Here is a 22,834-nt window from a genome sequence, read left to right on the forward strand (position 1 = left end):
GTTGTTTTCCTGGTAAATGACCAGTAAGGCTTATACAAAATTATTTCTAAAGGTCATGTATGAGTTCTGGTAAATCAAGGGAGTAACCAACTTTTTCTTTTTCCCCCTGACAAGGGGTACTTCCAGAAAGGTCTGCTTGTACTTCTTGTGTAAGTTTGGTGGGCAGGAGTCTTGAAAAGTAATCTTAGTATTGTCAGTCATGACAATGAAAGGCATAAAAATATTACAGAGACCTAGGAGCACGGCCAGCTTGGAACAAATAATTGCTTTCTTGGCTTGCAGACAACCCTGTTCCAAGTACCCAGGGTTATAATTGCATTTTGTCAGTTTGATAATCAGAAATGGAAAAATACAGCACGACTAATCTCCATGGCTGCCAAGTAAGATGTGTACATGTGATACTGAAAGACCTGGAACTTCCCAGGAGAGGGATCATCTAGTTCAGAAGGGTGCCTGAGGAGTATGGAAATCTACTGCCTTGTCAGTGTACTGACACTCCTGCCCTTCCTGTGCTGCCTCACCCCACACCCCAGGCACTCACAGGGCCACAGGGATTGTTCCCTGCTCATGTCCCCTTTCAACACCTGTAATTTACAGGCAGATCAGCAGCTGCACACACCAGGTACATAAAAGTTGCCTGTGTTGGAAGCACAACCTCTGTCCAGTCTGACAGGTTCAGCAATCCCACTGCTGCTTCCCAAAGCTGTCCCAGATCAAAGGGCTTGTGCTCACTGTTCCTTGGCCACAGCTCTTTAGAACAGGGCTACAGCACCACATACACGTCCTGCTCATAACTCAATACCCGGTGATTATTCATGGACCTTCTTCTGGGGAGAGTTTGGTTCAGAGGAAATAGGCCATGATTACAGGAGCCTGGCAGGCAGGTGCTTCCTGTGATACCTAGAAAAACCCTGAATCTGACAAATTGAACAATCAGCCAAACATAAGATTGATGCTAAATATCAGACTCTTTATGTACTTATTGTTCTCTAACCTTTTTGAACAGCCAGGCTGGCTGAAGGTATCTTGATTTAAAGATATGACTGTACAAACAGTCCACTAGTGGTTTTGAGCATGAATTGAGGTGGAGAAAATCACTGTGCTGGAAAGTAATTGAAAACTTTCCAGCAAGCAAAGCTTTGTGGCTGTGAAAGCCACTCACTGTTTGGATAAATTGGGTTGTTACTGTACTTATGCCTTCTCTATGTCAGAGGTGCCCCAGAGAAATGAAGAGAAAGTGGCTGTGCCATTGTGGTCTTGGGAGAGAAGACAAAGGTGCTACAAGCTGTTGCTTTTTGCATGTGAGGTGAATGGGGCTTGAAGCTCATAAATGAGATCTGTCACAACAGCATAAGAGAAATCTTCCTCCAGCAGCTGCTCTGCTCAGGCATCTGTCTCTGTGAAAAACAAATGGCAAACTAAAAGCAATGCCTCGTGCTCTTCACTGGCTGCTCAGTGCATATTTTGGGGGAACAGTTTATTGTCTAGTGATTAGAAAGAGCTGCAGGGAATTCCAGCTCACTGAGGGAGCCAGGCTGCTGCCCTGACAATCACTTTGACAGCTATTGCTCGCTACAGAGCTTGGCTGTGTGCAGCCATGCTCATGTCTTGGGTACCCTCCAGATGATGCAAATCTTCCCATTTCCTCAAGGACAAGATGAAGCACTAAAGTGCTGGATGGTGCAGAATGCGAGAAAATACAGCCAGCAGGCACACACCAGTGGTGTCTGCTGCAGTGCCCAGAGCAGTGCAACAAGCCCTGGCACCTGTGGTCAGAGGACAAAGCACTGGGCAGTCTGAGGCTTGCTGAGATGCTGGGTACCAGTGGTGACTTTACAAGACTAGGGATACCTTTGTGAAGATGTCTTCTGTCTGCCTTCAGTGGTGACCTTTGATACTGGTTGATGTCTGGAGAAATACATAAATGTGCTTGTGTGAATCCTCCTGTGAAATAAATGCCTGTAACAAAAATATTTTGTTGATGGTGAATAATACTGATTGGCTTTGTCTTTACCCTGTGGGCCTAAAAGAACATTTATAGGCTGTCCTCCCAGATCCATGGACCAAAATCTGGGCTCCTTTAGTTCAGCCTCCAGGCTGAAATCTGGCCTTTGCTGTGTAAGTCACAGCATGACATTTTGCAAAGCAGCGGTCAGTGTTAATGTCAGGCTGAAAAGGTTAAACCCTGCTTGCTTTTTTACCATTGTTCAGCTTTGAGCCATTTCCTCGCTGAGCAACTGAGAGAGGCTGGACCTTATGGGGCAGTTATTTGTGGCCTCAGTTTTGGCTCCAGAGCAAAAGGGTTTGTACCAATCTGTTGTTGTCTAGTGAGAATTTGAGTAGCAGGTTTGTACCATTCACCCAGTCTCATTTGGAGTAGCCCTGAGTTCTGTTCAGGGAATCCACAGAGCAGATGTAGGCACATTGCTCACCTGAATGCCACCCATATGAAGTGAAGCACATACTCTGTAATAGAAATATTAAAAAATATCCACCTAAAGTAATTGAAACATAATTATTAAAACATTTTATGTTACTCTACAGTACAATGTAAATTGTTCCTTTCAATTAAATTTTGAAATACACTAGATTACATAATTTAAATAATTGCAAACTCTTAAATTCACTATCAGTAGTAGCAGAGCTATATTTACATATACTTCTGAGATATTTCGGATGCAGCATTATGTTCCAGTCCCTAAGTCAGTCAAATAACAGACTCTCACTGGGAGTGTGCTGCTCTTCCACAGGTTCTACACATATGTGGGGTTTATGTGATTGCTCTTTTTTTTTCCTCTCTTTTTTTTTTTTTTTTGGCTGTGTGCATGCAGCTGAATCTGAACAAATTGATACCTACTTGATTTAGATTAAGATGAAAGGCCTTTCTTTTTAAACAAGTGTTTTGACTGAATATACAGAGGTGAATAATGAAACACAGTCCTTAGGAGTAGTGGTGGAAAACAATTTTTTCCAGCTTTCATCCTCTGTTGCATAATACTGCACCTAATTTTGCTGAATACCTGGACTTTACCTAATGCTGATGAAATAAAGTCAATAGTGGAAACCTCTCTCATTGTCAAGACTGGCTTTCAACACGATCCATGCAATGGCAAGCATCATACATCATTCTCCTGCAGTGCAACATTAACAAGTTAAATTATTATCCTTCAGTGATATCCTCGAGTGGAGCCCATCTCTGTATGTACATGAGCCACAAACTATTGTGAGTCCAGAGGTTGGAGCTCAGCACCAGGCTGTGGCATTTGCTTCCAGCGCCAGTCATGAGTCTTTGGGGACCAGGCTCCTCCCAGTGTTGTCCATGGAGCACGTTCAGGCCACTGGGGCTCTCGATGGTCTTTGCATGCGGCACTGGCCAAGCCAAGCCTGCAGGACTCAGGGCCTGGTGTGAGGAGTGCTGATCATGATGTTGGGCAGCGCGTTCCGCCGCTTCTTCCAGGAGCCCAGCTCCCTGGAGTAGCGCCTGATCTGCCTGAACCAGTGGTGAGTCCGTGCCCGGTCGCTGTCCCGGAACACAAACGCCTCCCGCCTGATCTCAATGAGTTCGAAGGTGTCGTCGCAGTCGGGATCAGTGGAGACGATGCAATTACTCAGCCTCAAGGGCTCCCTGAGCAAATGGAACTTCCCGTTATTTTTGTCCCTGATGAGAACCAGCACTGCGTCCTTCACAGGCCCTGGCTCAGCCGATTCCAGGCTGGACTCGGACACACGCTTCATGTTCACCAGGAGGAGGACCTGCATGTTCTGGAACTTCAGGGTCTTGCTGCCTTTCTTCACCCACTGGCCGTCAGGGGGCTGGGCCAGCTGCAGAGACCCCTCCATCACAAACCGCGTTTCCTCCCGCAGCCACCCGACAGTTTTGAGGGCGGTTTCTCTCATCTCGATGTTGATGACTTCCCTCTTCTTCTTGCTGTCCTGGCGAAAGGATCGGAGCGTCCACGTGTTCCCCTCCTGCTTGGTTTTCATGTTGATGTGCTCCAGGTGGGACTCGATGCGGCTCTTGGCCTCCCGCAGGCTGCCGTGGTCCGGGTGGTACTCGGTGGTGGCCTTGATGATTCTGCTGAGCAGCAGGGGGTACTTGGTGACCCTTTGCAAAGGGGCCATCAGGAAGGACCTCAGGTTCATCCGCCGCAGCGCTGTGTTGTCATTCTGGGAGACGTTGAGGAATATTCTGCAGGGATTTAAGAAGACAGGATGAAATGGTGGTTGTTCTGCCAGCAGATGCTGCAATCCTAAATGCAAATGAACAGCATGGTGCTGACAGCTGCTGAGCACTGCAGCCCCCCCATTTTTAGCAACCTTGTGAATTCTGTCATATTAAAGACTAACAACCATTTCTGCAGCTGTACTCAGCTGCAGAATCCCGATGAGGTGCCTGGGACACTTTCACATAACATTCTAACAGTCTTCTATTAAATAATAAAATAGCAAGGGTGTGATCTTTCTCTGATACCTACTGACGTAAACATGAGGCAGATACATCAGTTTATATCAGATTGCATTAACTTGTAATGCCTTTCATCATTAGATTACAAAACATATTAAACAAGAATTTGGCTGAGCAGTGGAAAGAGAAATTACTTGCCTGACATTGCCCAATAGACCATAGGAATGGGAACCAAATTCCAGTCATGTGTGCCACAAAGTGGCTTTCTGCAGTGGAAATCCAACCTGGGCTCCAGCACAGGGACTGAGAGCTGATCTCAGCTGAGTATTATTTGGTGACAGTTCAGTGCAGTGGTCACAGGGCAGATACTGCTAGCACAAAACACAGAGTACAGCTGGGGACCAACTGGTTGATATCAGTGGAGATACCCAGGATTGAATATTTTTTGAGAATAAACGACTGTCCTCACTCTAAGAGGGAGCAGCAATAACTGAAGAACACTAGCATCAAACTTTGATCTAGATGGGCTGGCAAAGGCTTCACCCTCAGCCTGCTGCCTTTCTGTCCCCAAAGCCTGCATGAATATGCTTATCCCCCTTCTCACCTGAGCAACTCCTTCTCCTTCTCCAGAGCATTGAGCATATTCACAGAGGAGGACTGCTGAAGACAGTACGTCTGAAAGGCTGGCAGCATGTTCACAAACTCCAGGAATATTTCTCCGATGCACACGGTCATCAGGTCATCGTCCCCCTGCAAGCATGCAACAGGGCCCTGCTCAGTTAGCTCAGGAGAGGCAGAGCCAAGGGCCTGCCTTCAGTCCTACCAGCATGAACTGCTGCAGGATCAGCTGAGTGCCAGACCAAAGGTGGAGCTGGGCTCACCCTTCCCAGTGGAAAGGCAGTTCCTGCAGGTCTGGGGGGAGTCAGTGCCTGGGGAGGGGAAGGAAAGCTGGTCTGCTTGCTTTTCCACATGCAAAGAGCTGTCTGCTCTCCTCCTGTGGTCTCAGTCAGTTCATCAGAGCAAGGGCTTGAAGGCCAGAGTGAGCTTCTTAGTCAATAGGGTGTATTGTGCCCATGCTGGTGGGGCAGGGAAGCTCCTTACACAAGGCAGGGTGCATCACTAGAAGCGGCTGTACACAGCTGTAGAGCAGGGAGCAGCCTGCACAGCCTGGCCCCACAGACAGTCTAGAGCCAAGCTGCAGCAAACTGCAAGCCAAGGCAAACACAGCTAAGCCAGCATGAAGCCAGCCTGCTCAGGGCTGCAAGAGCACAGCCTGAGAGACAGAGCAAGCTGAGCTCTGTGCCCCCATTGTCACATTCTTACCAGCATCGAGCCCAACTGGCCTAAAACTAACTTTGATAATGGGACCATTAATACTTGTTAATGGGATAAATGAGCAAGACTGCTGATGTCAGTGGCATCACCACAGCACAGTGAGTCCAACACCTGCAACCTGGCACAGAGCTCCTGAAATCTGCAGGAATAGGTAAGAGTGTAAGGAACTAGATAGCTGACAGCTGACCATAACCCAGGAGTCCTACCTCCTGTTCCTCTGCTCCAACTACACTGCCCCCCTAATACAAAACCCATATACCAGTCTGCCCAGTCCAGCCCCTTTAGAGGGCAGAGGCAGCATCATACCTGATCAAAGGCCTGATCAATCTCCTCTTGAAGTATCTCCAGGAAGTTCTCATTGAGGTCAATGAGCTCCTGGATGTTGCTGAAGATGCCCTGGAGCTGCTCCTGGCTGAGCAGGCCAGCTGCCTGCATGGGGAGGTAGAACTCCTCTTTGATGATGCGCAGGTCCTCTCCGTAGCTGGCCTCCGTGTTGACAAACTCCAGCACAGACTCCTTGCGCTCTGTCCTGCGCTTGCGGCACTTCTCGCAGAGGTCAGCCCGCCTCTGGTTGCAGTTCTGGACATCTGTCTCCACCGGGAGGTCCCTTTCTCCACAGTCGGTGCAGGGACGGTGGGCTTCCCAGGCCTGCAGGGAGCTCAGTGTTTCAGAGGCCCTGTTCCTCCACTTCCTGGCTGGCATCTGGCCAATGCCGCTATCTGCTCTCTCCACATCCGCTGACTTGGTCCGGGTGGCCGCAGTGGGATCCAGGTCATCCCGGGCATCGTTCACACCGACAATCCCGCTGTCCGTGCTCAGGCTGCTGACGTTGCTCCAGTGACGTCTGGAGCGGAGGGAGCCCCGTGGGGTGCGTCGGGTCTCATCAAAGCTGCCACCATGGCCAAGGTTGGCCTTTGCTACCACTGGACCTGAGAACAAACAAAAATCGTTACAGACCCTGCCAGCTGCACAGAGCTCACCCGAGGAACTCGTGCTGGCACAGCCATGAATGGCAGGAACCCTGAGGGAGGGCACAGGCTGGTTCTGGGGAAGCAGGACTGTGAGCTGCCTCCCCTGTTTTGCTGCTGAGACTGGTGGGAGCCAGAAGTAAACAGCTCCCAGGTGAAGTCTGGGATCTGTCATCTCTGCACTGCCCATACCTGTAAATTCATTTGGACTGCCTCTTCCCCTGCCATCTACCAGCCAGGAACAGAGCAAAGCAGATCCTGATTTCCTGCACATCTGGGTACAACCAGGATGCTTCCCTCCCCTACTTTTATAGAGTTATTCCACATATACAGCAGCACAGCAGAGCACAGCCTCTGGCCCCTAAGCCCCCAGTGCGCAGTGTGAGTACCACAGTCCCGCTCCTGCCGGCGCTTCTGCGCGTGCTGCCGCGCTGCAGCCGCGATCTTCAGCTCCAGCTGCTTCCTCTTCACCGAGTCTGTCGGCATCGGGTCACTGAAGTGCGGCCGCAGCCGGCACTCCCGCTGGGCCTTGGCACCATCCGTGCTCTCATGGACAATGTCAGAGCTGGATCGGCGACAGGCAGGGCTGGGGCTCTGCAAGAAAGGCAGGAAAGGCTTTGGAGCAAGGCTGAGCTCAAAGCAGCACCTGGTGTTGCAGACACTGGACTTCAGTTGCCAAAGGAGGGAAAAGGAAACTCATCACTAATGGGATGGTAAATATAGTTCTGCTACATGATGATTAAGAAATCTGTCCCCCTGAGTCCCTCTGTCTTGCTCAGTCCTAACAAGTAAGGACCCCTCTCCCTTTGCTGTTGTATAGCTCTGAGTACAGCAGCTCTGAGGTGGTTGGATCACGGCTATCAAATAACCATGGAAAAGTCAACAGCACAGCCCTGGCTATGGGTGTGTGCTCAGGGACCTGAGCTCGCTCGTAGCTGCTCTGTGAAGGTTTCAGCACTGCAGGATCAGGAAATTCAGCCTCTGTGCCCCATCTGCACCAGCAGCTTGCCCAAGGGGGCACTAGGAGGGAATCTGTCTGAACCCCCAGACACACAGGAAGCCATGAAAGGGTTATTGTGAACTCCCTGCATGAAATGCAGCAGCACAGGCAGAGGCAAAAAACTCACTCCTGTTTTACTGAGTGTAATAAAAAACCTTCTAATGCTTCTAACAGCATTTAATCACTCATGGGAGTCTTCCAGATTGCCATCTCCCAGCCTGCTCAGTTCCTACAATGAAGGGGTTCTTCAGAGCTTCTAACAAGGAAAAAATCCTGAACACATGCATGAGAGGGGAATTCCTCTCTCTTACATTCCCTGCAGGTGGAGTGTCACTGGATGTCTCATTGCTTGGCTTGTCCTCCCAGGTCTCTGTTGCCATGGACATCGCTGTGGGCTGCTGGCTGTCCTCCAGAGGTGGGAGATCAGCTTCCCTCAGATCACACTGCCCCTTGGAGGGGGATTTGGCAGCAGTCTCGGCATTGCAGCTGCAAGGGAAGAAGACTCCACTGAACATCACGGATACAGTTCTCCTGCTGTTTCTGACACAGATGAGACTGAGCAGAGAGCCCAGGTTCAAACAATGATCTGCAACAGTTCAGGAAAAGTGCAGGCAGGGTTCATGACTGGTCAGCACAGACGGCCGTGCTTGTGTTTCAGGGGCTCTAAGCACTGCTCAGTTAAGAACTGCAGACTGGGTAACTGCACTTATGCCAACATCAGTCTGGGTTATCAAGTCTCGGCTGTTCACAGGGCATTTTTGTGTCCATAAAACATGAGGTGCTCCACAGGGACCAGAAACACTTCTTTCTAAGTAGGCCACATCCATATTTGCTGCTATTTAAGGAGATGCTGCCAACACAGAAACCATATTGCTCATCTGGAAGAAAATCACCTGCTATAAACCATAATACTTTGAAGGGATTAGAGGATTAAAAGAGTATTCCCTCTGTTTTTCATCTCACATGATCCTAAGCCCACTGAAGTCATTGGAAAGATACTATCTGTTTTCAGTGAACTCATGATCAGGCCTTTTGGAGAGCCTGAGACCTCAAAAAGCCTGGCAGTGTCTATGGCTCTCACTTGGCAGCTCTGGGATGCCCTCACTCACAGCTGTCCAGGGCTAACAAGGGCCTGGCCTGGCTGATACAGGCAGCCTGCCCAACCCCACGTCCCCCCTCTGTAGACAGCATCGCTCTCCAGACAGACTCAGTCTGGTGCAAAACCACTGACTTGACAGAGCAGTTGACAGGCTGTTGTTTGTGATACTATTTGTGATACATTTTTTTAACAGGTTTTCTAAGACAGCTTATTTCCATGCATAATGAAGCCTGTTGGGATGAAATTTTTTTTTTGTTTACTTAATTTTTATGGACTTGGATTCCTTTAAAAAGAAAGGTTATGAGGACTGAATATGGATGCTTGCATATACAGGAAGCCAGTGTCTGGAACATATTTCAGGTTCTGCATGTATTTTATGCTTAACAATAATCTCCTATGAGAAAAATCTGCTTCTTCTTAAAGGCTTCACTTGTGAACTTATGCTGGTAGGTCACACTGCTAATGTGCAATTCCAACAGTGTCAACTACGAGCAAACACAGGAGACAGATGGGCATTCTCCTTGCAATGAATGACACTTGGCTCCAATAACAAACCATCAGCCAATACTAAAATGACTGAAGAGGGAACAAATCTCCCAAAACACAAACTGGCTCTGTTGTCAGGCCAGAAAAGTTGGTTTGCATCTCTTCAGCTGATGCTTTTTCATCTTTCTCCATTTATGTTTCCAGGTCCCTGCTGACACAACCAGTTAAAAAGAGTTTAGCTATGGCTACGTGACAATGGCAACAGTGCCAACAGCAGGCTCCTGGCATTTGCTTTTTTGCTGTCCCTCTCCAGGTCTCCACTCCCCAGCCTGCAGAAAGGGAATACCAACATCTCTGCTGGCACAGAGCAGTCTGTGGCACCTACAAGGCAGCAGTAAGAGCAGCACAGGCTCACAGCAAGGTTGCAGCCCCCCATGGTACTGGTCTGGCTTGAGAGGCTCCTGTCTCCTTCCTCCCTCCTGCCCCCAACCATGCTTGGGGTACCACTCCTTAAGTGAGTGTAACTGTGTGTGTGGCCATGATCTAAAATCAGTCTTGAAATTATATGGGTTTGAAACCTCTCCCTCAAGTATTCTCAGACAGATAATTTCATCTGTGTTTCACTGAGTTGTGTAAAGTATGAACAGGTCAGTTGGGCAAACCCATGGGAGGGAGGGCACAGGTTAAGAAGCAAAAAACTCTTGAAGAGGATGGGCCACTGCTGAAAGCCACCCTTTCCAAAAGCTGCTGGTGCTCAAACAGCTCCTGGTTAAATAACACAGAGAAGGGACCATACTGGGGCACAGAGAGGCAATGGGATGCACCCAAGGTTAGTAGCAGAGCTCATAATTGGAATATCATCTTCTTGATCACACCAGCTCCCACTGTACAGAACATACTCTCATGAGAGATGCTGAGCTTTCATTTGTCATTTTCACAGTGCTTCAAGATCATCCACTTAAATATGGGAAGCACTCCAGACTATTGCTGCTCCTCTAAGTGAAGCTGACAGCAGCTCTCTGCTGATAGGGTCTACAGACCAGATGCCACCACTTATTGCAGTTTCCATAGCCCAAAAGGGATATTTAAAAAAAATCTCCAGACATGATCTTCAGTGGGAATAAGAGCTAATATTACCCAGAGAGCTGAGCTAAGGAAACATGACTGAAGATTGAGAAATTCAACCCACCCATGGCTGATGATCAGCTGGAGGTAAGAAAGGCAGATATGCAGAGCCCACATTGTGTGAAAGGAGGTTTCTTCATCCCTGGTTTGACTGCCCTGCTACTTGTCATGATAAGATCCCTCCTGCTTGATGAACTGGCCATGTGGTCTTGGGGCAAGTGCTGCTTCACACACCACCAGATCAGGGTGTGATCAGAGGGATGTGGGCAAAACAGGGAGGATAGATAGAAGCAGTTTTGTGGAACAACATCCTAGGGCTGCTCCTTTAACATTTGCTTCTGGCTTAGGAGGAAGAGGGAACATTGCCAAGAAAACAAGATATTGCCCTTTTCTCTAGTCCCCTCCTCCTGGCAGAGAGCTGTGCTGCCAACAGGTTCACACCATCACCTGCTCAAGCAAGTCAAGTCCCTCTGCCCTCACAGAGGGGTGTAGAAGGGGGGACTACAGCATTCCTTCTGTTGGACTAAATCACTTCTTGGGACAGGAGTTTGTGCCTGGGGTTGGTATCAGTTTTTCCAGTTCCCCCCAAGAGAGGTGATGCACTTGGGCCAACATAGGGAGGACCAGTTATTTCTGAATGAGTTTTTAAACCTCTGGCCATCAACTCTGAATTTCATGGAAGTGGAGGTACTGGGGATGGCATACGACTGGAAATGCACCTGCTTTCCTTCACTGTCTCTATGGGCCTCTTCATGTTTTTATCATTGTCCATGCCAGCAGTTCTCAGCCCTTTCCAAGCGTTCCTGACTCTTTCTGACTAATGGAAACATTTTTGTGCATGCCTTCCCCACTGTCAGCGGCCTTCCTGAGCTGGTGTCAGTCCTCTTCTAGGGAAGCTGGTATTGTACCCACTGTCCTCGTGTCACCCCACATACAGCCCATCACTCTTTTCAGGAAGCCTTTTCTTAGTCATGTCCTTGGCTAAATAGTGCAGCCTTCTGTTACCATGTCCCTCATTTCATAGACACAAACCTGAGGTATTTGCATGTCCTTATCCTGAAAAATTCCCCACTTAAGCAATTTCAGAAAGTGGACTGTGTACTGAAAAGTTTACAGGGTTTCCACCTAGATAGAAACACCCCTTCCCAGCCAGGACTACAACCTAAGTTAAGGGTATCCAGTGACCCATGAGGGTCTAAAGCCACCATAATTATGAGATTGACAATCAAATCCTCACTGGCAAAATATTAAGTCAACTGACTGAATCTTAAGTAATTAACAATTAATTACTATGTAGACTGCTAACTTACAGACAAAACTGCTTTGTAAAACTGACACACAGAAGCACTAGAAAGAGAAGACAGTTTTAGCTATTTTACTCTGTGATGCTCCATCACAACATCTCTATCAGAGACATGCTGAGCTGAGTATCTGTGGAAACAGGACCAAATCAGCAAATTAGCTTTCAGCTAATTTCATTTGAGACTTAGAAAGAATATGGTCTGGATGGCAGTGATCATAATTGAGCACCCAAGATGCAGACAAAAAATCTCCCATCTCTGCAGTGAAAATCAGCTGAAGTAGTGAATATTCAGGGACATTATGGTTCAGGTGAAAATGATAGAAAACTGATACATTTCAAAACAAAGGAAATCAGAGTTTCCCAACAACCCAATAATCGTTAGTGCTTTGGCAATAACAATTACCATTAATTGTTATTACCCTGAAAAAAATAAGGCCAGGGTGATTTCTTCACATATAAAACTACCTCTCTAATACTAGAACCACTGTTATTCACACTTTTAGATCAACTGTCATTTTGGTGTTAATAAAAATTGCTTCACAGATTTTAACAAATCCGACTGGGGAGACTGAACCCATTCACAGAAACAAAAACCACTGTGGATATTAAATGCACAGAAACCACACATAAAGGCCCTGGGCAGGAAGTGTTTTGGAGGCTGGGAGAGCAGTGGGAAGGAAGATCATATGCACTCCTCATTTCCTGTACTTTGCTCTGCGTGCAGCTTGGGCTCCAGATACCAGTGCAATCATTGATCTGCAAAGAGACAGCTGTTCTTACACCCTTGCTGCTTGTGCCATTCTGTGTATTTCATTTCACATTCATGACAAAAATAGCCTAATCCATTAAAATGGCTGCATCCCATAACTCTCATCTACCTCTTTATTAGGTTTTCATACTGTAGAAGAAAAGCACTATAAGGCTGGGCTGGACAGCTGAGAGCAGCACTGAGGGCTCTGACACCTCCTACTTCCCTTTGGATGTAAAGTTGCAGAATTATTTCTGCTGTCACTCTGGCTTCAGCCCCACTTAAGTTCTTTCAGATGACTCTCACTCCTGTGCAGAAGTCACTATCATCTCTCCCAAAACCAGAGTCCAGTCTCAGACCAGCCAATCCAGAAATAAAAGGACAGCATCCAAGGTTGATGCCCTGGCATTACACACACCCATCTGTGGATTGCAGAAGCAGCCAGGAACCAAGTCTAATGCAATTGGCAAATCCAACCACGAAAGCCAAGTGCATGGAAACAAACCACTCCACCAACACTTACTCCTTCTTTTCCCATCAGCCTCATCTCATGATAAGACAGTGATAACTGCTCCAAATTCATAGCTTCTAGAACTTGGCTGATTCCTACTGTGCCACCCTGCACAGAAAGGCATTCCCACTTCTTAGGCAGGAGGGAGGTAACAGGACTGCTGTGTCCAAAACCAGGACAGAGAAAGCAGTTGTGACCATCTTACCCACAGAACGGGGAAAACCCTGGATGGAGAAGGAGGAAGGCTCTACAGAAGTATTTTCTCTGGCTACACAGAGATGGCAGAAGGACAGTATTTACAAGTACTTTCACTCACTGCCTGTGCAGGTCTCCAAGCAGGGGTTAAAGCCATCTTACCCTTGTGTGCTTGCTCACTACATTCAAGCAGCAAGTGTCACACTATCTAAATTCATGTCCTGCAGTGGTGGGACAGACTCTACATCTTTATTCAAAGGAATCATATCAGTACTTTGTCTCCTTTGGTTGTCTTCTACTTTCAACAGATGCTAAAAAAAAAAGACATTCTGACAACTCAGAAATAAAATGAGTGGGGAAACTGGGTGTCAGAACTACTAATGGCTGTTGTCTTTACAGGATTAAGATGCACAAAAAGGCAAAGTCGAGATGAAAATGCTTTTTGATGTTTAATCCCCCACAAGGTGGAATTTAAGCTGAACAGCTTTAAAGACACGTCCAGGTGGCTATCAGAGACTCCAAGATGAAAGGCTCTGCCAACAGCACATTTACGCTGTAGGAATTAAATACACCTATCAGGAGAAAGACCAGATCATTAACAAGGGAACTGCTTTCAGGTGACCCCATGGAGCATGTTACCTTTTCTTAATAAGTTCCAAGGCCGAACCTATGAATTCATCCTTCATTTTTTGTAGCTTAGCTCCATAGCTGGATAAGTCTGTGGCTTCTAACAGCAGCGATGAACAGCAAGAGGACTGGGCTTCAGAAGCCAGTGACTGCCCTGCCAGGTGGGGAACATCATTTAATTGTCTTGTGTCTCCTTTCTGCTGCTCATCACTGAAGATCTCCTGCCCAGCACTGTGTATTGCTCCTGCCTGTAGAGGTGATCGTGGAATAGGACTGGAGCAAATAGGGACTGGTGATGTATCTGGGATGGAGGTCTGGAAGGTTCTGTCCTTCACCTCAGGACTGCTCATCTTGAAACCATCCCATGTGGCTGGGTTTTGGGAAAAGCCAGCAGAGGTGTGGTTTTCATGAAATACATCATCATCTTCCTCTGCAGTGACAGCAGGTTCATTCACAGCTTTGGTCTCTAAAGCTTCTGGACAGACATTCTTACTTTTTTCCTCCTCCTGTGTCTGGTTTGCAGGCAGACCCTTTTCCAAGCAATCTGCTGGCCCACTGCTGCTGTCAGATGAATTTCCCTCCTTACTTCTCATTTGCTTGAATTCTTCAAAGGTGGGTATGTAGAGCCTCCCTTTGCAGCGGCCTTTCTTGCTCTGTCCCAATGAGACTTTGCCATCTGTTTCCCCAGTGCACTGCTCTACGGTCTCTGCTGTTCTGGATTTGCTCATCTCATGGCTTTCCCCAGCATGCTGAAGGGGCAAATTCGGGGAGCTATTCTGCCTTCGGAGATGAAGCCTCCTCTGAGCTTCCTGCTTGATGTCTTCTGGGCTGATGATCCTGTGTGCCAAGCACAGTCCCTGCCCTGCTGTGAGGCTGTGCCTGAGTGCAGTGTGTTCCACCAGAACCGTGCAGCACTTCACAGCACAGCCATTCCTGCACTGCCGGCACACCTGGCACCCAAAGCACTCCTGGGCCAGCAGCTCAGGCAGGGCCACCTGTGGGCGCAGGGGCTTGCAGGGCTCTGGCACCTTACTGCTGTGCTGCCTCAGCTTCTCCTTCAGCTCCTTTCTGGCATCCCCGTATAGGGCTCTTTCCTGTGCGGAAGGGAAGAGCCACTGAGGCACTTTGGCAAAGGGAGGGAGGAGCACATCCTGTGCAGATCGGGATGTCTGTTTAGCACGGAGAGAAAGGCTCCTCAGAGAGTCTGCTGCACTCTGTACTGGGGCCACATCCACACAGCCTTCTGTCCACTGACTGGTGCCTCTGTAGTGGAAGATGATCTCGTTATCCAGGCTCCGGCAGTGAGAATACAGCCCACAGTCAGCAACTGCTGCCCAGTGCAGGTTTTCCACACTCCGATACATCCGGTTTTCCACAGGACTGGCCAAACGTGCCTTGCCTGTGTGGCAGGCAAGAGTGTGGAAGTCCCCAGAAAAAATATGCGTGTCTAGGTTCTTTAGTGGATGCATGCTGCTAACTGAACAATCCTTTAAGCCATGTTGTGCACAGAGCTGATTGTTTTGGCAGCTCGAGATCACCCGGCAGTGTTCCTGTCTCTCATCAACACTGATGTATGTCATAGCAAATGCACATGGAGGCTCTAGGACAGTGGCGTCTAGGGGGACAGGAGGGAGCTGGGGTGTCCTTAGATGCCAGTCAATGTCCACAGCCCACAGACAGCAAAGTGTGCTGCTGGGCACTCACATAAGAGAGCTCTCACATGGGTGGAGTCGCCATGCGCAGAAGACCTGTGAATGGAAGGAAAGATGAGTTACTGAAGCAGCCAGGTGCTGACTCGCAGGATGCAGCAGTGGGTCTGCTTCCAGGCTATGCAGAATCCAACACCACAGCTTGGGCAGGAGCAGAGCAGAATAACTGGGCAATGAGCTGTGGGGTTTGGGGCAGGGAAGCTTCTTCTTCTCCAGCCAAGCCAACAGTGGTCTTACACTACCTGTCTGAATTTGGAGAAGTTTATCCTACCTACCCTCAGCAACTCCCTCACAATAACATTGCTCAGCTTTAGAGACAAATGCTCAGAAGTGCTTGCTGCAGGCTCAGCTTACTCACACAGCAGCACTATGGAAACTGCAGGTTTACAAGAGATATTGAGGTTCCTTCCCTAAAATGGGGCTCAGACAAGAGTGTATGAGTTAAAGGGGATGCTGGGGCCGAGAAAGGATGACATAAATGTGGTCTCTTCGAAGACTCAAGTAGCAAGGAGGAAGAAGAAGGCTGACAGGTGGTGGTTTTGTGCCTGACAGTCACATTGCAGCCCCTTATTGCTTGATTCACCCTTCACCAGGAAGATACATATGGTTTATTGACTGCATATGGAAGCCAAGCATTGCCAAGGCCTTTCCAGTGCAGAGACAAAGGCATCTTACAGACTTTGACAAACTCACCCTCCTGACTCCTTAGCCATAGGCTCAAATGATCAACCTCCCACGACAGGTCAGTGGAGGCCCCAAAAGAGAAAGCTGTGCTTTTCAAGGCTCTTTCTATGAGCTGTGCTCAGCACTGTAAGGCCCAGGGAATCTAAGTGACTAAATCACATGTTCAGAGTGGAGAATTAAATCCCTAAACTCCAGTTTGGGCCAGCAGGATGAGGTCTAAGTGACCAAGTCCTTGCTGGAAGTGGGACAGAGCCTCCTTACACTGAATGGAGGGACTCTAGATTTCTTTTAGGGATTTAGGCCTCCTGGAATTTCCAGCAGTCACACAAAACATCAGTGTCTGCCACAATCTAGTCTACTCCCTTCCTTGGCAATCAGAGGCAAAGGGAATGAGTGAGTGCCACATGTAAAGGAGAGTAAGATTGGGCAGGGAATGTGGGGTTAGCCTGAGATTTGCAAGGGCAAGATAGAGCTGAGATGGTGGGGCATGAGTCTTTAATAATAGGCCAGGCAAGAACCAACCAGGTTGAACACACAGGAAGAGGTCTTGGCAAAGCAAGACAGAACCAGTTACAGCCCAGACTGTTCTGTAGTGCAGCTGGATTCCCCATGTGCGGCCAACTATTCAGGCAGCACAGCCACCTTGATGAGGAGGGGAATGAAGAGGTTTGTTACTCCCTGAAGGCACCACAGGCACCTAGCCATGTGATGCACCAACAGACATCTACCTGAGGGGAACTCTGAGGTACAGTATTGCCTGGAAGATAATCTTGATAACACACCATGAAGTTGATTCATCCCTTGCTTAGAGTGGCTCAAATTAGCATATTTTCCCTGCATTAATGAAATTATGTCTAATCTCATCCCAGAGAGGGAAGGCAGAACTGCTCCTGTAGTTCACCACTGAATGAAGAACATAATTTGCATCCTTCATAACTGCTAAAAATAAAAATTAAAACTAGCTCTCAAAGTGTGCTGTTGCCCAAAACATCACAGGCACTTCTCACCCGGTCTTCTCATGGTGGGGCTGGAGCTCCCCCTTCTTCACGGCTCTGGAGGAGCCCACAGGTGACAGCAGAGAAACGTGAGGATCAGGACTTTCTGTGCTCATAGGTTATAACATAATCTGTCAAGAAAGAAAGAATGATATGATGTGAAAGCCAGTCACTGAGCAGAGAGCATGGCTCCTGGCAGTGTCAGAGGGCTCCTGTGAGGAAGTGTGGTTAATAAAGGATGCCATGCCCTGTCAGTTTGGTCTGTGATCAGGTCACAGCCACAGGATTAAAAGCCACCACATACTTATGGCACTATGCTTTCAGAACAAGAAGAAAGAGAAAACAGCCCTTGCTGCAGTGAGAGAAGAGAATAGAGCTGCCCTTGGCCAAGGCAGGGAGTTACACAGAGTGAGGCCTGAAGAGAAAGGAAAGCCCTTGTGAGGCAGGATCCTGGGCTGGACACTGGCTCAGCAGGCTCTGCATGTGTGCATGTGGCAGCAAGGGGGCCAGAAGAGAAAGGGCATAGGCAGGGGCAGAAGCAGTCAGGAGAGGAGCAAGGAAGCAGAGGCACAGAAACAACAGGGTGGGATCTGTCTGTGGGTGCCCCATTCACCCAGAGATGGGCAGCATTGGGAAGACAATTGATTTTTGCCCTCATGATTCTCTTCAGGTGGAAGCTCAGTGTCTGGGCTCATAGAGCTGACCCCTCTGTGGGCTGCAGGTCAGCTACAGAGACACCAGGCATGGGAGGTCAGCGCCCACTCTGTCCCTGCCTGCTCAAGTGCACAGCACAGGCCATGCAGGGGGGTTTATACCCCTCCATTTCTCAGGGGAATGCCTCAAACCCTCCAGCAGGGGAGGGCACCCCTCTGCACTGCAGAACAGCACAGGCCCATTTCCCCAGCAGCCATGGAAGGCAGCAGGGACCTGCTGCTGCTTTGTTGGGCAGGATTTTCCAGAAAATGTGCATGAGATGGCAAAAGTCATTTTCAGGGAAGGAGCAACTGGAAGAAACCTCCTGTGGCCACAGTGGAGCAGGCAGAGTGGGGGACAGAGAGTGGGAGCCAGAGGAAGGTGTGCAGAGCAGAAGAGCCAGAGAAGGCAGAGAACAGACAGAGCTGGCTGTGAGACAGCAGGGGACAGAGACTTTCCAGAGGAGGCTGTGCAAAGTTTGCTGACATGTAGGCAAGAACCAAAATTTACTATATTAGGTGCAGAAAGATGGGAATTTTGTTCCCAAATAATTTATTATAACATTTGTCACCCATCAGGGGTGAATTTTCTTTCTCCGAACAGTGATTTTTTGGTTTAAACACTTCTGACACAGGAAGTCCCTCTGATACTTCCAGGAGAGCTCACAGCAAAGGTGCACATGGATGCAGCTCACAGGTGGGCAGGAAAGGGGGTCTGGTGCCCTGGCTGGAGTGAGAGGGAGTCTCAGAAATCAGTGAGTTCTGTTCCCCCAGACACCTGCAGGGCAGATGTGGAGATCTCCCAACAGCCTGCTCAGGCAGCAGCACCTTTGTTCCCTGTCACTCCACGCGTGGAAGGACCATCTCTTTCCAGCTGAACTCCTGTGATCCTGCCTGTTCCTCCATGTCACTGCCCTGAGGGCTGTGCACAGCATGTCAGGCAGCTGAGCTTAATTTCACTGAGCACCCAAGGCAGCTGCTGCCCGAGTCATGACCTGGACAGGGGACTGCTGAGGCACAGCCTCCTTCCCCCACTGCTCAGGGATGCTTGGAGCAGGAGAAAAACAGTGGTCTCTCTAAAACACCAGGTAATTTATCCCTGGCTTGTAACCAGGAAACACTGAGTGCTTCTCCCTCCTTCCCTGTTCTTGTGCTCCATGGCACACAGCAACTGCATCACAGTTTCAGCTCAGATGCCTGCATTTGCCAGGTCACTGACACCCCATGATATAAAACATGTGCCTACACACTCAGCTCCCAAGTACCATGGCCACAAGCCTGTTGTAGGCTGTCTGCTGGAGGAGAGCACAAGATAGAGACAGAAAAAAACCCAAACCAAGTTAATATACTTCTGGTTGATAAGCTAGAGATGACCTCTGAGCACATACTTGCAGGCCCATGGCACACACAGAGTATTTAGCTGCAGTCTTATATGGACACCAACAAAGAAACATTGGGAACCACAGCAATTTCAAAGTTTCTCCTCCCACCGCCTCAGAGCTGTAAGTACATGCTATAGCTACAGCAGGGGATTCCAGGCATTGACTAACAAAGGTCAATGAAGTGTGAGGCAATGGAGGAAAGGAAGAAAGTGCTGATTTCTTACATGATGACCCAACTCTGGGTTCTAATTTACCCTCTCCTAAAGGTACAGCAGCTCTAATGTATCCTCTGCTCTCCTCCAGTTAGACCAAGCACGGAGTTGCCCATCCTTTGTCACTCTCCAGTGTGTGAGCACTGTGGATTGGGTTCCTTTGTTTACCCCCTGGGTACTTCCAGGCAGTCCTGTCCACACTTACCCAAAGCTCAGGCTTTATTCTAGACCAGCAATCCTCCAGGCCAATGGTCACTTATTCCAGGCCAAGTAGCAAAGCAGAGTTTAGTGTTGGCTGCTGCTGCAGCACATCATTGCTCCTCAATCACACTGTCTGTGAAACATTTTCCTGTTGCCTGGCTGAAAGACTGAAAAGTTTCTAGTGGTTATGAGCCTCATGCCTTAAGTGAGCATAAGACTAAGGGCAATGTGTGCTCAGCTCATTTTCTACCATGTGATTCTGTTTAATCAACTTCTCCACTACTCTGATAAGTGCCTGCTTGGAGACTTGCCATTAACCTTAATTTTCCTGTAAAATCCCCCCCAAGAACTTATTTCTCAAGGATTAAAGCTTGAAGGATAAATTATGTCTTCCCAAACACACCAGAACCGTTCTGCCTGGCTGACCTTCCCAGCAAAGCACGAGACAAAGTGTCAGGAGGATGAAGCAGGCACGCACAGGGTAAATAGCTCATTGCTGATGAAAAACGCTGTGGAGAATACCAGATATGTCAAGGACTCCAGGAATACCAGGACAAGGGATCACACAGCCTCACAAGGCCTCAGGAAGAGGCCACCAAATCTGGCAGGGATGAGGAGGTTCACTGGTGCTGCTTTGCAGAGTTCACTGCAGCAAGATTTACTCTATAGACTTCTCAAACATGGACATTTGTTCCATGAAATGATGGATCTGCCAGATCTGTCTGGCATCTCCTGACTGATCAGAGACATCAAGTGAGTCTGGTACATTTTCCACTTTCCACATTTACAACATTTCAGTCACAAGCAAATGAGCTTCTGAGTCATGGCCATCATATCAAACTCCTGCTTCCAAGGGAGGGGAATAGCTGCAGATCCTTACTCCATCTTGAAATAAGAGATTACACTAACCTTCAGGTTTTTATTCTAATGTCTCTGCATTAGGTTTTGCAAATTGCAGCACTGAACAGAGATTGGTTTACTCTGGACTACAATCTCCCTTTTATTTCAGAGATCCAGCCAGCTAGAGGGATGTGAACAGCACATTTCAAAGAGCTGGCTAAAGGATTTTAGCAAGCTATTTTACTGCTGTGAGCTTTGTGCTATCTGATACGGCAAACCTCATGGTCACAGCATGATCTGTTTACTGACACGTCATGCACATCACTTCAGCTGCCTAGCAGAGCACCAGCAGTCTCAAGGGAAAGAATGCCAGATGTTTTATTTTTTTAATATTAAAGGTTAACAAGAAAAAGAAAGGTGCTTTGGCTGCATTTGTTTTCTTAAGCTGTTCTCTTAACCAGTGCTGTGCTGCAGAAACTGGTTGATGAAGATAAGGTGACTGTAGTTAAATTTCTTGGGGTTTTTTTGTCTGTTGTAGAAGCTGAAACAGGAACACAGCTTATATAGTGTCTGTTAATTGCAGCAGGAGAGGTACAGCCACAGTACAATTTCCTGGGTTTCTTTCTCCTTCCTAGGGTAAACATAACTTTCCCTGAGTTTACAGTATTATCACTGCTTTCACTGTCCTCTGCATGGCATAAATCAGGATTGCTAACAAGAGGAACAACTGCCAGACATTTCAAAACCAGGTAATAATGGGAAAACAATAACCTTTACAGTCTGATCACTGATTTAGAGTCCCTCTGTTCTCACCTTGAGAATAAGCAAGAATCACAGATACACCCTGACATGGGGAACCCCTGAAGACAGAATACAGCCAGGGTCAAGAGGGTGCTGAGAGCACAGGCAATGGCATTAAATTCTGCTGTGTTATGAGCTGCTTGCTTCACCATGTGATATTGTCTAGCTATTTGCCTCCTTCCACATCTCCTTTCCTAATCCTTTTATGGATTTTTTCCTATTTCTCCAAGTCTTCCTCGATCCCACTGCATTCAACACAACACAACAACTTGTTGTTAACAACTTGTCCAGAGAAACTGGTGCTGGCCACAGTGAGGGCTGGCTGGTCAGAGCAGCCCAAAGGGCACACATGTGCCAGGCAAATGTGTCACAGGAGAATCTGGCCACAGTATCTGCTGATCACCATAGGAATATCCTGCTATGGATCAGCTCAGTTCCAACAGGGAGAGTGTAGGAATCACCATAGCTTCATGTGAGTTTCTATTTGGGCCAGATTGGCTCCAAAACAGTCTCAAGGCAGTGCAAAAGCTACTCCCAAAATTTTATCGACTCACTTAAGTATTCTTGGCTCCTTTTCTGTAGGATTTTTAAGCTGTTTGGGAACTATTTTTATTGACATAAAGGGTTTCACCTGAGAAGCCCTACTGCTCCACACACCTGTGCACTTGGCAGCAGTGCCTTTGACGAATTTTTCTGGCTGCTCTCTTAGTCTGAGCAGCTTCTCCTTCTTGACACCCATCATGGTTTTCCCCTTGTTCCTCTTTCAAAAAGGCTATAATGAGATGATGCTTCCAGCCTACCTCCAATGGCAGGCATTCCAGCACACTGATTTCAGGTAGCATACTTGCAATGTGACTTGTGTTTCCTCTTGATTCCCTGCTTTGGGAAAGAGTGCCTCCCTTTGTCTCAGCAATGCACCACTCAATCTCTTGGATAACTTTGCTCCAACAGTCCTGCTGATGATGCAGCAAGAGATTGGAGCTTCAGAGGATTGACATTCATCTTGCAGCAAAGGAAGGCTGAGTAGGTCGATTCTGTAGCAAATGTTCCGGGAGACATCAGTGTGACACCCCCATCAAGTGTCCCAGCTGGAGCTGCTTGTCATCATCAGCTGTGAAGCATCCCAAGAGATGGCAGCATCCACCATCTGCCAGGCTTTCAGTGACTCAACACCCTGGCTGACCACACAGCTCCTTTGGATGACTCCCTCTCAGGAAAAGCAAGTTCCATTTGCAATGAAGTCTTTTTGTGGGAAGATCACCCACAGCACCTTTGAACCTGCAGGTACATCTGACTGAGAGATGCTGCCCTTGTCTGTAACACTGTGAGCCACTCTGCTCCCCTCTTACACTGGAGAGGGAGCCCACAGGGTTATAACCTGCAGAGACAATGCTCACCTTGAGTTAGCTGATGTTCAGGACCCAGGTGGTTTCGCCTGGCCTGTGCAGACATCATGATCAAGCATTCCCAGGCCTTTGGGTCAGGCAGAGCAGATCTTGCCCACCACCCCCCTTGG

At 48.1% G+C, this 22,834-nt stretch overlaps 1 protein-coding gene across 3 annotated transcripts in view; it reads right to left on the bottom strand.

The window, feature by feature from the left end:
* Nucleotides 1–2,797: 2,797 nt before the first annotated feature.
* The window catches only part of LOC135450413 (rho guanine nucleotide exchange factor 17-like), a 44,507-nt gene continuing 24,470 nt past the window's right edge, over nucleotides 2,798–22,834 (bottom strand). The window contains exons 2-8 of one of the 3 annotated variants that reach the window (XM_064718525.1): nucleotides 17,203–17,321; nucleotides 13,815–15,550; nucleotides 8,020–8,194; nucleotides 7,098–7,302; nucleotides 6,047–6,669; nucleotides 5,010–5,155; nucleotides 2,798–4,189 (exon numbers count right to left, since the gene is read on the bottom strand). In XM_064718525.1, the coding sequence (XP_064574595.1) occupies nucleotides 3,394–4,189; nucleotides 5,010–5,155; nucleotides 6,047–6,669; nucleotides 7,098–7,302; nucleotides 8,020–8,194; nucleotides 13,815–15,382 (3,513 nt within the window). In that variant the 5' untranslated portion in view covers nucleotides 15,383–15,550; nucleotides 17,203–17,321 and the 3' untranslated portion in view covers nucleotides 2,798–3,393. The remainder of the gene's footprint in view (nucleotides 4,190–5,009; nucleotides 5,156–6,046; nucleotides 6,670–7,097; nucleotides 7,303–8,019; nucleotides 8,195–13,814; nucleotides 15,551–17,202; nucleotides 17,322–22,834) is intronic. The other 2 variants (XM_064718527.1, XM_064718528.1) reach the window with 2 other exon arrangements.

This window comes from Zonotrichia leucophrys, chromosome 7 (genome assembly GCF_028769735.1).
Source record: "Zonotrichia leucophrys gambelii isolate GWCS_2022_RI chromosome 7, RI_Zleu_2.0, whole genome shotgun sequence".
Taxonomy (NCBI): Eukaryota; Metazoa; Chordata; class Aves; order Passeriformes; family Passerellidae; genus Zonotrichia; species Zonotrichia leucophrys.